A 13,588-nucleotide genomic window follows, 5' to 3' on the forward strand; every position below is an offset into this window, starting at 1 on the left:
AAGAGGGTAAAATGTCAGCATAATAATCAGCTGTTGTACATGAGGGCATACAATATCATATATCATGAAGCAAAATATGTACAATTATTTTGAGCCTTTCACACTTGTCTCCATAAGGTAAGGATTTCTTTTTTTTTTTTTTTATCTATAATGGCCAAAATGTGGAGTGTAAACCCAATTCAAGATATATTTAGCCCAGGACTTGCCTATGACATCAGTATTGTCTCACAGGTGCAACAAGCTCCAAATCACCTTGCAGTTATATTAAACTCTGTCAAGTCTGGTCTGGTCCAAGAAGCTCTGATTTGGGTCATCACTTCTAGTAGGAAAATTATTTAATTGAATCAAAGTGATATTAGAATACAGTATTTGTTTGTATTTTAAGAAAAAAAAGTTTCTTGGGATCCAGACACTTCTTCAACACTTTATGAAGATGTGACTCTGGTTACTGGTCCGTCTCCGCAGGTTCAGATGGGCATCACAGGTGGATTAGCCAGGGCCATGGTCCATCCATATGGGAAAAGGAAAAAAGAAAGGAATAAATATAACAGTAGACTACAAAACATTGTGTGTTTCTGCAAATTCACTGAGCAAAGCCTTGAACTCTCTTAAAGGGATAGTTCGGGTTTTATGACATGAATTTGTATGGCATCCCAGTGAGCAGTGTCGTGCATCCACATTGACTTACCCCCGAAAGCGTCCGGTGAGCCGAGATACTGGTTGTTTTCGGTGCTCACGAAAGTAGTGTCACCTGGCGGCAGCGCGCAGTGATACAAACGGAAAGAAAATAGTGCCAAGCGATTATGAGGTCTGACTTTTTTGAGGACGATGGTTTGTGATGCACACATATCACTCTTTTGAACACATATTGTTTTGAGAAGAAAAACGCTTTATTTTAAGGTCCCCAGCCAACTTTGCTCAGCACCGAAAATGGCCAGTATCTTGGCTCACCGGACGCTTTCAGGGGTAAGTCAGTGTAGATGCACAACCCTGCTCACGGGGATGCCATACAGATTTATGTAAAAAAATCTGAACTATCCCTTTAAACTGAGGTGAGAAATATATTTTATTTAAATTCATGCAAGCACAAACGTGTGGTTTTGGCTTGAGTTGCGATGGATGGAGTGGTGACGGAACTGATATTCCTCTGTATAAAAATGCTGAGAGATACTGTACAGTCCTGGATTATCTAGGCAAGAAAAAAGGCTCCAGCTTTCTGTTTTAAAAATTATTATTTAAGTATTTAAGTTCTTCCAAGATATAATCTCAACAGTATAATTAAAAAGTTGGAGTATGTGTGAAATTCTAGGTCTATGTACTATCAGTTTCTGTTCATAAATACCTCCAGGTGGCTAATTAAAAAGTGCTTGCTGGAACAGAGCTGAGTAAAAAGTTTACAAAGATCATGTTATTTAATCGGTGATACAAGTGTTAAGACATAAGCTCTTATGTTTCTGAAGGTTAATTTCCCCAAAGATGGCCGCTCTGACAAAACTACAGACAGATTAAGAAAGCACATTTCCCAGAAAGATGAGCCATTATCGGATGACAGAGGGGAGCTGATCCTCTTTTTGCAGCTTGGTCGTAATTTAACCCTGAGCACATTCAATTATTCAGAGAGGCTCATCACACAGGGTTACAGTTAAACTTACAGTCGGGAGAAGTTTTTTGTCACCTCCTCATCAATCCTTTATTCACTCCTCCTTATATATATATATATATATATATATATATATATATATATATATATATATATATATATATATATATATATATATAATTTATTTATTTTTGTTTTTAAGTTAATTATAATTGATTGTATACTTCCATACAGATAACAAGCCAGTATGGCCATGGTGCTTGTACAATAAGTGTGGTTAAATGGAGAGGTAATATTACAAGAATGTCTTTGTGGAATTGGATCTCAAAAAACACTTAGAGCTAGTTTTAAAATTTTAAAGGCAAAATTGTGGAATAAAATTGAGATCCGTAATTTAAATCATGCAACCACCAATTTATTTTATTTTTTTGTGACATAGAAGCTGTGTAAGGCACCCAAAAACTTGTGCATTCCAGAACAATTATATGGTAAAGTATTTTTTGCTCCTCTCATAGTACAGAGCACTTTATGCTAAGGGCCTGTGAATGCATTATAGAATAGCATTGCAAATCTATTGTTAGCTACTCTGAAGGGCTATTAAAAGATAAAAATAATATTGTTATAAGTTTGCGTTTTGGCTCTCTCACCTGAAATGTTTTTATCTCACATTTTCAAATCCTTCTTTAATGCAATTACATTTTAATTTTGACAATGTGTCCCTCAGGCAGCAAAAAAAGCATGCTGTTATTCATTTACCACAGATGAAACTTTCTAATGAACGCATCTCTGGCAACATGAGTCCTATTCTTTAATGTTAAAAAAGTTCACAGTAACATCTCTGTCAAGTTTATCCAGCAAACGCAATTACAGCTGCAGTCTGAGCTGTGAAAGGGCCTCCAATTACTTAATTTTTCAGCTGATTGGTGGATCCTGGTGCTGATCTGGAAAGTAACCCAAAACTCCTCAGGAAAAAGATAAATGACTCGATTAGGTGTAAAGATAGTTATTAGCACAACTGCAGATAAACGTATGTGGTGGAAATAATGGTTTGTTGGGGGTTGTTTTCCCTCATTTTAAAGATGCACTGTGTAACTTTTCTGGTGGAGGGCCTGTCAAATGCTTTTCTCCATGGAGATGTTATTGGGTTTTTTTGAGTGTTTCACAGTATGGCATTTAACCTTTCCAACATCATGGAGACCAAACCAGACCAAGTTACAGGTCAGATCTGTGGAGAGGCGACCCCACCCAGTGAGAATGCCTGTTTTTCTAGGTATTTTTGAGCAATAAAAAACACCTGTAATTTAATTAAATATAAGCTAAAGTGCCTAGAATTTCTAGGCGCAGTCATGGGCCGGAGGGGGTCCAGTTTGGGGACCACAGGATCTCATCTCTGCTGTTCGCAGATGATGTTGTCTTGTTGGCTCCATTGAACTAGGACCTGCAATGTACACTGGGGCGGTTTGCAGCCGAGTGTGAAGCTGCTGGGATGAAGATCAGCTCTTCCAAGTCCGAGGCCATGGTTCTCAACCGGAAGAAGGTGGCTTGCCCTCTCTGGGTGGGTGGAGAGTCCCTGCCTCAAGTGGAGGAGTTCAAGTATCTCGGGGTATTGTTCACGAGTGAGGGGAAGATGCAGCGTGAGATTGACAGGTGGATTGGTGCAGCGTCTGCAGTGATGCGTTCGCTGTATCGGACCACTGTGGTGAAGAGGGAGCTGAGTCGAAAGGCGAAGCTCTCGATTTACCGGTCAATCTTCGTTCCTACTCTCACCTATGGTCATGAGCTCTGGGTAGTGACCGAAAGGACAAGATTGCAGATACAAGTGCTCAAAATGAGTTTCCTCCGCAGGGTGGCTGGGCGCTCCCTTAGAGATATGGTGAGGAGCTCAGTCACGCGGGAGGAGCTCGGAGTAGAGCCGCTGCTCCTCCACGTCGAGAGGAGCCAGTTGAGGTGGCTCGGGCATCTCTTCCGGATGCCTCCTGGGTGCCTCCCTCGGGAGGTGTTCTGGGCATGTCCCACCGGGGGGAGGCCCCTGGAAAGACCCAGGACATGCTGGAGGGACTATGTCTCTCGGCTGGCCTGGGAATGCCTCGTGGTCCCCCCAGAGGAGCTGGAGGATGTGTCTGGGGTGAAGGAAGTCTGGGAGTCCCTGCTTAGACTGCTGCCCCCACGACCCGGCCCCGGATAAGTGGAAGAAAATGGATGGATGGATGGATAAGATAGAGCTGCTTAATGTCATAATGTGGAACTTTTCAGGCAGAGCAATGGCATCCCCATGGAAACAAGCAGGTGATGGACCCCCAACCAAAAAGTTATATAAGCAGAGAGCATGCAAATGAAGGCACGTATAAAGTGAACATGCACTGTTACAATGTGTGCTCTTTGTGTTTAATTAACTCTTTCACCTCTGAGGATTTTATCTTTTGTCTTTTCTCGATACACTACACCAGCCATTACATTCACAATTAAAGGCTTAACCATTGTACTGTGGTCTGTGGTGCTCCATGTGAACCTGTGTGGTCTTTGGTTTTGCTCTGGTTTGCACTGTTTAGGGGATTAAAGGGATGGTCGGAAAGAGGAGCTGAGCTTAACAGATCATTAAAAGTTGATGAGGTGAAATGATGGACAAGGAGGGGAAATGCAAACAAAGAAAATAGAAACATGTGGTGTGGGCGTTACAAATGGAGAACACAAAAGAGTAAATGCCTCTGTATGTTCTGCAGAATATTTAATTATATTTTAGTGTCTTAATTTTACATGAACAAAGATATTCTGTAACATTTTTGTAACACAATGTGGCAGTGATACTTACAGCAATCAGTGAAACCCAGGTCACATGTCCACTGGTAACAAAAGGAATGCACTCTTCTTTCATTTCTAGGGCCTAATATACTAGACTTACATTGACACTCAATCTATAGCTCCTTTTGAGTTGGTAAATAATACGAGCCATGTGGGCAAGTGCCCTAGTCTAAGCAGAACACAATACATTTTCCATCAAACATCAAGATTTTCTATCATCAGCTACGTAGTTATGAGGTTGTTTTATTGTCTGGTAAAAAAATAAATAAATAAACCTTTACAACATTTGTTCTTATTAATCAGTATGACGGCCATTCTCAAGTATGTGTTTTTCATAATGACTACATCTATTGCTTTTACTTTCTTATACACAAGTAATATAAGTTTATTTTTAAAACAACAAATAAACAACAAGTGCATGAGTATTGCATTACACAGGACTTTCAAGTTTGACATTGATACACTGAAATTGATACACTGCTGTTGTAAGTTGTTATAAGTTACAAGTTGGACAATTCCAAACTGATAAACAAAATCAGGAGCAACTCTTTTAAAGTTTAAGGTGTTGAATCCATATAGATTTTCTCTGAAATGCGGCACTGATGGTAAACTATGTTTTACAGCTGCTGGGGCCGGTGGTAGAACCTACCTCCTTTATGGAGGAGCCCTGCAGTTGTTCTTTTGTTTCGGGCTTCATTCACACACACATTGTACATGGTCGTCTCAGCAGTCAAGGCTGCAGTTTTACTCCCAGTGCACATAAATCTGCTGGGCTGCTGATTGAAGAGAAAAGAGCGCAGTAAAACGGAAAGCAACGGTCCACAGGGGAATAGGCTGACCCGCTTTTTTCTGTTATGAACTATATTTTTGTCGTCTTTTCTGTTGGTGATTGCTGCTGAGCCGCTGGAGGAAGGTCTACTGATTTTCTCGACCTTGGTTCTTCTTAGGCTTCTTTTATCTGCCCCCGTCTAACGCCTTTGAAAGTGGAAGTGGATGAGAAGGGGGAGGAGCCAGCGGATAAAACAGTCTTTATCTCAGTATTCAAGTTCATCTCCTCAGATTGGCTGCTTCTCTCCTACATCACTGAGTGCTAATGTGCTCTTACATTGGGCTATAGGAGGACTGTGGCTGCAGGAGTCCAGCAGAACCTCTAAATTACTCACACATCCTGTTGGAGATGTATTTTTAACCCAGAGGAACTGAGGCAGCGTAATATCATTGTTACTGGTTATTATATAAGACATCTGCAATTGATGTACTATATGAATAATGCTAAGAAAATGCAGTATTCAATTGGATATTTTGCAGTTAATGGAAATATGATGGCCCCTCCTTGAACCGTCACCTTATCGTGGTGGAGGGGTTTGAGTGCCCGAATGATCCCGGGAGCTATGTTGTCAGGGGCTTCATGCCCCTGGTAGGGTCACCCAAGGCAAACAGGTCCGGGGGGACGGGTCAGACGAAGAACGGTTCAGAAGCCCCACATGATGAGCAACACACAGAGGCCAGTTACGTCGTCTGTATTGGCGTCACCGGGGCCTCACCCTGGAGCCAGGCCTGGGGTGGGTGCTCGTCAGCGAGCGCCTGGTGGCCGGGCCTTCCCCCATGGGCTTAGCCCGAAGGAGCGACGTGGGGCCGTCCTCACGTGGGCCCACCACCCGCGGGAGGAGCCATATGGGGCCGGTGCAGAGAGATCTGGGCGGCAGTCAAAGGCGGGGGCCTCGACGACCGGATCTCCGGACATGGAGACTAGCTCTGGGGACATGGAATGTCACGTCGCTGGGGGGGAAGAAGCCTGAGCTTGTGCGGGAGGTTGAGCGTTACCGACTAGATATAGTCGGCCTCACCTCCACGCACAGTTTGGGCTCTGGAACCCAACTCCTTGAGAGGGGCTGGACTCTCTATTTCTCTGGCGTTGGCCGCGGGGAGCGGCGGCGGGCTGGTGTGGGCCTGCTCATTGCCCCACAGCTCAGCCACTGTGTGTTGGAGTTCACCCCCGTGAACGAGAGGGTCGCGTCCTTGCGCCTTCGGGTCGGGGACAGGTCTCTCACTGTGGTGTCGGCCTACGGGCCGAACAGCAGTGCAGAGTACCCGGCCTTCTTGGAGTCCTTGGGAGGGGTACTAGACAGTGCACCAACCGGGGACTCCGTTGTTCTCCTGGGGGACTTCAACGCCCACGTGGGCAACGACAGTGACACTTGGAGAGGGGTGATTGGGAGGAACGGCCTCCCCGATCTGAACCCGAGCGGTGTTTTGTTATTGGACTTCTGTGCTAGTCACGGTTTGTCCATAACGAACACCATGTTCGAGCACAAGGGTGTCCATAAGTGCACGTGGCACCAGGACACCCTAGGCCGGAGGTCGTTGATCGACTTTGTAGTCGTGTCATCTGATCTCCGGCCGCGTGTCTTGGACACTCGGGTGAAGAGAGGGGCTGAGCTGTCAACTGATCACCACCTGGTTGTGAGTTGGGTTCGCTGGCGGAGGAGGAAGCCGGAGAGACCTGGCAGGCCCAAGTGTGTAGTGAGGGCCTGTTGGGAACGTCTGGTGGAGCCCTCTGTCAGAGGGACTTTCAACTGGCACCTCCGGGAGGACTTCTCCCGGATTTCGGGGGAGACTGGAGATATGGAGTCTGAGTGGGCTTCATTCTCGGCCTCTGTCGATGCGGCTGCTCGGAGCTATGGGCGTAAGGTCTGTGGTGCCTGTCGTGGCGGCAATCCCCGAACCCTGTGGTGGACACCGGAAGTAAGGGATGCCGTCAAGCTGAAGAAGGAGTCCTATCAGGCCTTGCTGGCTCGGGGGACTCGTGAAGCAGCTGACGGGTACCGGCGGGCCAAGCGTGCTGCAGCCTGTGCGGTTGTGGAGGCAAAAACTCGGAGCTGGGAGGAGTTCGGGGAGGCCATGGAGAAGGACTATTGGACGGCCTCAAAGAGATTCTGGCAAACCGTCCGGCGCCTCATGAGGGGGAAGCAGTTCTTCGCTAACACTGTTTACAGTGCGGGGGGAGAGCTGCTGACCTCGACTGGGGACGTTGTCCGGCGGTGGAAGGAATACTTTGAGGATCTCCTCAATCTCACCGTCATGTCTTCCGAGGAGGAGGCCGAGGCTGGGGACTCGGAGGCGGACTCATCCATCACCCTGGCTGAAGTCACTGAGGCGGTTGGAAAGCTCCTTGGTGGCAGGACACGCTGGAGGGACTATGTCTCTCCGCTGGCCTGGGAACGCCTCGGGGTCCCCCCGGAGGAGCTGGAGGACGTGTCTGGGGTGAAGGAAGCGAAAATGGATGGATGGATGGAAATATGATGGAGCACGGCTTAAATATTTTTAACATTTGGATCAGGTTACAACCATGCAATTGTGATACTAGAGAGACATCTTTCTGTGCGATGATTACAGGGAAGAAAATGCTTTGACATGCTCTCGGCAAGTTCAGTTTCAAGAAAAATTTTTTTTGACTAAACAATAAAATTATAAATAATTTATCCCAACCATATGTTTCTTTAATCACTTTACAATAATAACACATGCACACAGCTGTATGAAAGCAAGGCAGAACTATGCCCTTTTCTCTGGACCAGAATAGATTAAGCCTTGTGGGGATGTGTGGCTTTTGTGAATAATTTGCATGTTGTAATGTTTTAGTCTATTATTATTTTTTATACTTAAATGAGGATGATATAAAGAGGCAATATCACACAGGCTTTATTAAATTTTCTCCAATAAAAAACTCAAGGAAACTAAATCTTGTGCATGTCCTTTTTGCCCCCAGGCCATTACTGCTATAATAATGACTTCATTACTCATGCATCAAAATCATAAATAGTCTGTGGCACAAAAAGATTGAAAGTTACTGAAATAAACAAACAAACACCATAATTGCCTTATAACATTTCAGTGTAGACATAAATATAAAGGTTTACTGTGTAACTTCTTTGTTCTGCTTCCTGCTTGTCTCCATGGAGATCACTTTGCCTGAAATATTACATAAAACTTCTCCATATAGACAAGTAAGATATGCTACCAGGCCTATTTACAGGTCTGATCTATGGAGAACGAATGCATGTTTTTCAAGGCAGAGCTGCAATAATTCTGTTCAGTGAGTGATACCCTGGACTATATACAATCAAGACAAATAGGTGTGGACTTGAATTTTTTGCTTCTGTATAATTCTTCAGTGTAGGACTTGAATCATATCATCAGGGAGTTATATAGTTGGGAATTTTACAGTTTCAAATGATAAAGTTCAAGATCAAACTGTGTTCTATTAAAGGTTGTATGGAGGATTTTTGTTTTTGTTTTTTTTGTTTCAAGTTGTCAATGATAGCATTATAGAGGTGCAGTAGCCTTGTAATTATGATGACCAAAAAAAAAGAATAAAAATTCATCAACTCTGGACGTTGTGGGGCTAAACATTTGCCAATAGATAACGACACTGCCTCGTTATCTGTTAGCTGACAGGCTGTCAATCAATCTCCCTACGTTTCTAGCGTAACTGACTTGCCTGCGCGCCGCCGGTACGTGGTTTACGTACGCCTGTCACGCAGTCCACAGACGCAAGACGCACAGACGCTGTTTACTCCACCAACGCAACAGTTCTTAGCGGCTTTTTTTGACCTATATCTTCCTCGCAGTTAGCACAAAGTTTGTTGCAATGGCAGACAAGAATCCAGGAGCAGTTAGCCGCAAAAGAAAGTCAGTTTTTGAGGTCGCTGAAAGAAGAAGACAAGGGGAAAAGCAGCGAAGCCAAACTAAGGTGATTCTTGAAGATTCATTCCAGTGATGGCGCGACTGAAGCAGACGCAGGGTCTAAAGACTGACGCATTGGTCGCCAAATTACTCCTGGACAGGTAACTTCTGCTTATTCTGAAAACGTACTTTATTTCCAAGAGCTAGTCAAACATTTTTCAGGACACGAAAGCGATATCCTATGTCTGAAAACGTAATTTTCAAGGCAAAGAAAGAGTCCGCTTGCTGCTGCGTGTTGTAGCTAGTTCATTCGTACTGAATCTCCGCGCAACCTTCTCTGCTCCCCTTTCCTGCTCCTGTCCCCGCTGCCCGTTCCGCTCTTCCCCCTGCTCCTCACTTCTCCGGGCACGGAATCTCCGCGCACCGCTCCCCTCTCCTCTCTCCTCTCTTCTCTCCCTGCTCCGCTCTTCTCCCTGCTCCTCACTTCTCGTCCGCGAACGAAATGTCCGCACACCCGCTCCCCCCGCTCCTCACTTCTCCGCCTTGCCTAACCAACACTGTAGTTAGTTGTTTACAAGTCATGTGCAGCTCACCGGCTGTAAACAAACCTGTTTCTGGCGTAAAGAGGAGGCGGGAGAAGGCGTTTCTACGTAGGAGCTGTAGGGGAGGGGGGTGGTTTCACGCATGCGCAACATTTGAAAAAGGACAAACAGTCGCTGGATTTCTCGTTCCTTGGAAAATCCTCTATACAACCTTTAATGCAGTGATGAAAAGGTAACTGCTGCCATTGATTTTAGTCTTAGTTTAGAATCTTGTGATCATGACACTTAATAGTCAATACAACTACAAAAAATCTAGCGTGAATACTGTTAGATTTGGATATTGTTACACCCCTCATTTTTGGTGCAGTTTAATGTGTCTCCAGGGAGAGTGAAGAGGTCATTAAAGCCTTTTCCATGGCCCGAGAGTCAGTGGTCATCACCTCAGGTCAAAGGGCACCACTGCAGACAGGTTGACACATTATCTGTCTTCTCACTTAGTCATGATTAAGTATTTAGGCTCTGCTGGATAAACTGTTATTTTCTTATTTGTTTTATGTAGAACAGCTGCTTCAAGCCTGTGTGACCTCCAGCGCACGAGATGGAGGTAGCTTCGGAATAGACATGTGGAAATGGTTTGTGGTGTTCAGATGTTGTCCACTTTTTATAGTAAAGCTGGAATGATACAGGATCATTCGCACTGCTCCCTTCACTTCATCTTTTAGCAGCAATCACAAAAAGTGTTGCAAAGAGCTTAGTGCAAAAAGTAAACCCAGAAACAACAGACTAGAGGCTGCTGTGACAAAGTATATTGTTTTTGTAACTGATAAACAAGTTTGTGTTAAACATATATAGTTATACAGAGAAAGCTTTGAGAAGGGTTAAGGTGGTTGTTACTGATCTATACATGTGGTTTGTAAAAGTTTAATATGACTAAATAGTTACAAGCAAGTCAAGCCCATAAATAAAGAGAATTGTATTTTGAAAATGAAAATGTTTCAATGAAAGTTATGTAAAAGGCCTTGTATTATGTATTAGGCTCATCTGGACACCTTCTCATTGTTATTTTATGTTGTATAAGTGTATGTATGGAAAAGACCACACTGTCCTCATTTTTACATTCAGAAAGTAAAGAGCTTCACCGCTGGTGCACTGAAGAGTGACACAGTTTCTTCTAAAATGATCGGAATGACTTTGGTTTAACAAGATAGATCGATAAAAATTGTGTTGAGCATTTCAGTAGGTTATGTTATTAAATATACAAAAAGTGGAATTAAGACACAATAATTATTAAAATGCTAAATTAATATAATTAATAATTAATTTGTTTTTCGCATGATGGTTGAAAAATTGTTTTAATCCTCTCTCATCTGAAAGCAGGACTTTCAGTGTGGTCTGATACTGTCCCAGGGTTAAAGTTCGGCTGGTGAAAGCCCATGGCACATTGTAAATGTAAAACATGCCAGTGTGAAACTGCGTCTGGTTTGCACCATTCTTAAGTCAGGTGTCCTGTAGTGCTCTGCTGTTTTGTGTTATGTGGGTTACATTTTTTTCACAATCCAGTGTTATACTCCATCAAAAAACTACGACTTACTCAACAAGGATCATGCTTCAGCTGTGAGACATTCTGCCTGACCGTGTAATTACATCACATTTTATTTAAGGCAAATATGGTTTTATTAAAGTTCCTCTTTAAATCTGTCCTTCAAACCCCGGAAGTACAGTTTGCATAGATATATTATCAAGGTTGTCTGTCCACTGTCATCTCATCACTGTCGGCTGGGTTTTGTCAGTGAAGTGTCAGTAAGCTCCAGCAGAGGGCTGAGATGCTGAGACGGGACAAGTGTGAAAACAGATGTAATTAAAGGCGACTGTGTCATACCCTCACGTTTATTTGAGGAGACACGAGGAGGTGACAGAGCGTGTGTCCACATATGTGCTGTGACACGGTTGACATGAGGTTCTTTGCCTGATCTTTGTATATCTCAACAGCACCCTGGTGGGTGTCACAAACTGGACGTCTGCACCACTTTGAGAATTACCACAACAGAAAGTTGTCATTTGACTTCTCATGTTGCGCTTATGAGGTGACAGTAAAAAAAAAAAACCTTCTAAGAATACAACATAAACTATTTCTGTCATGATTACCTTAAGAAACTAAGAAACTTGCCATGGTTATTATTTATACCATACTGCGCATAGCCCTATTTCCAGAAGCATTTCTATCTTGAAGCATATTTGAGCCCAGCCCCTGATTTAAAATACAGCTATCAGTGAACTGCTCTAAACCTTATCAGCGGCGACGCACAGAGCTGCTGCAGGAGAATAATGAACTCCATCAACGACATGCTGAGCCACCAAAACCTCACAGACGGTTTCTCTTCCTCTGAGCCTCTTCTCCTGGCGTTAAAGGGCTTTACCCCCCACCACTAAAACACCAAAAAAAACATGAAAGACTCTGATCTAAATGCTGTCTGTGGATTCAGAGATCAGTGGAGCTGTTCTTTAATCTTACTGCAATGTCAGAGCAGACAAATGGAGGTTCATGTATTTTTCACACATTCATAAATGGCATTGTATTTTTGTTATACTCTCAAACCCAGATATTGTTGCTCAGATGCACGTCTTGTATTAAGTCATTTATTAAACCGTGTGGAGAAATGAATACCGATCTTTGCTATTATATTTTTTTCACACTATGTAACTTTTCTGGTGCAGGGTCACCACCACCTGCTTGTCTCTATGGCGATATTAGTGCTTTATCTGAAATATTCCACAGTAATTTATCTTGCTGGAGTTTTATTTAAAAAAATATATAAAAATTGATCAAGCTCAAACATTTGCATTCTTAAAATAAGTGAGGTCGCCTCTCCACATATTGATAAAGAAACATGCAATATACCTATATTTCTTATAAAGAAATGTTTAATGCCACACTGTGGAATCCAAAGCTATGACATTTCCATAGAGACAAGTAAGTGGAGGACCCTCCCTAAGAAGTCACACAGTGCACATGAAATTGCTTCCAAATTGAAGTTAGTTGAAAAACAAACAAACAAAAAAAAAAAAAAACTGATTCCGAATATATCCCATAAAATAAAACTTTTGTGGTTAAAAAGCACACCCAATTACTGCTACTTTTTGATGGTACTAGTAGCCACTGTCACTGAAAACTGTTTTAGATCTTCTCATGTTTTGAAAGTAATTTATTCATCTGTGTTTTCTCTAAGCTGTTTTCTCTTTGGGTTGGCAATAACCTATCTTCATCTTTGTGTTGGCTAACCCCGGGTCGTCGCTAATTGAAAAGTTTTGCCTGTGTGCTGTCAACCAATGGTGTGTGTTAGTTAAAGTAGCCAAGCTGCGCCTATTAGCGGCTAATGGCTGCAGCTGAAGCCGTTAGCTGGAGCTTATGCGTCTCTCTCCATCACTCACTCATTATGCAACATTAGACCTGCACGTGGAGGTGCATATCAAACACCTGCATCAACAACAGGTGGGGCAGTGTGCAAACAGAAAGAAAAAAAACAGTTATTATAGATGAAGTTCAAGGAAACTGGGGAAAAAAGTCACTTTATATGACATAAAAAGGATTCCCTGGGGATATGGATTCTCTCATTTAGATTTATTTACAGTGGTGATTATTTCTTAGTTACTCACAAGTTAATTTGTTAAGTTGCCATCATCGCACATAACTAAAACAATAAGATCTGATACCTTGTTTACTGGGCAAAATATTGTATTCATATTTGGTTAAACTATGTTACTGCTATGTTAAAACATCTAAGACATGATCAGTGTTTGAGATTAAAAATCATTTAAGGTAATATCCTATGAAGATGAAAAGTGCAGACAAATAATAGTTGTGTTTTATGCCAAGTTTAAGCCTCTTTTCTATGCAGTTAGCTTTCTATAAATGTCACTTAAGGACAGAGTATTTAGTCACATTCTTAGCGCTATCTCCACT

At 42.9% G+C, this 13,588-nt stretch overlaps 1 protein-coding gene across 1 annotated transcript in view; it reads left to right on the forward strand.

The window, feature by feature from the left end:
- The first annotated feature begins 930 nt into the window (after window positions 1-930).
- The window catches only part of cped1 (cadherin-like and PC-esterase domain containing 1), a 20,881-nt gene continuing 8,223 nt past the window's right edge, over window positions 931-13,588 (forward strand). The window contains exon 1 of the mRNA XM_055154118.1: window positions 931-966. Within this exon, the coding sequence (XP_055010093.1) occupies window positions 931-966 (36 nt within the window). The remainder of the gene's footprint in view (window positions 967-13,588) is intronic.

The sequence above is a fragment of the Boleophthalmus pectinirostris genome, unplaced genomic scaffold (genome assembly GCF_026225935.1).
Source record: "Boleophthalmus pectinirostris isolate CB_2022bp ecotype Guang Dong unplaced genomic scaffold, ASM2622593v1 HiC_scaffold_18, whole genome shotgun sequence".
Classification (NCBI taxonomy): Eukaryota; Metazoa; Chordata; class Actinopteri; order Gobiiformes; family Gobiidae; genus Boleophthalmus; species Boleophthalmus pectinirostris.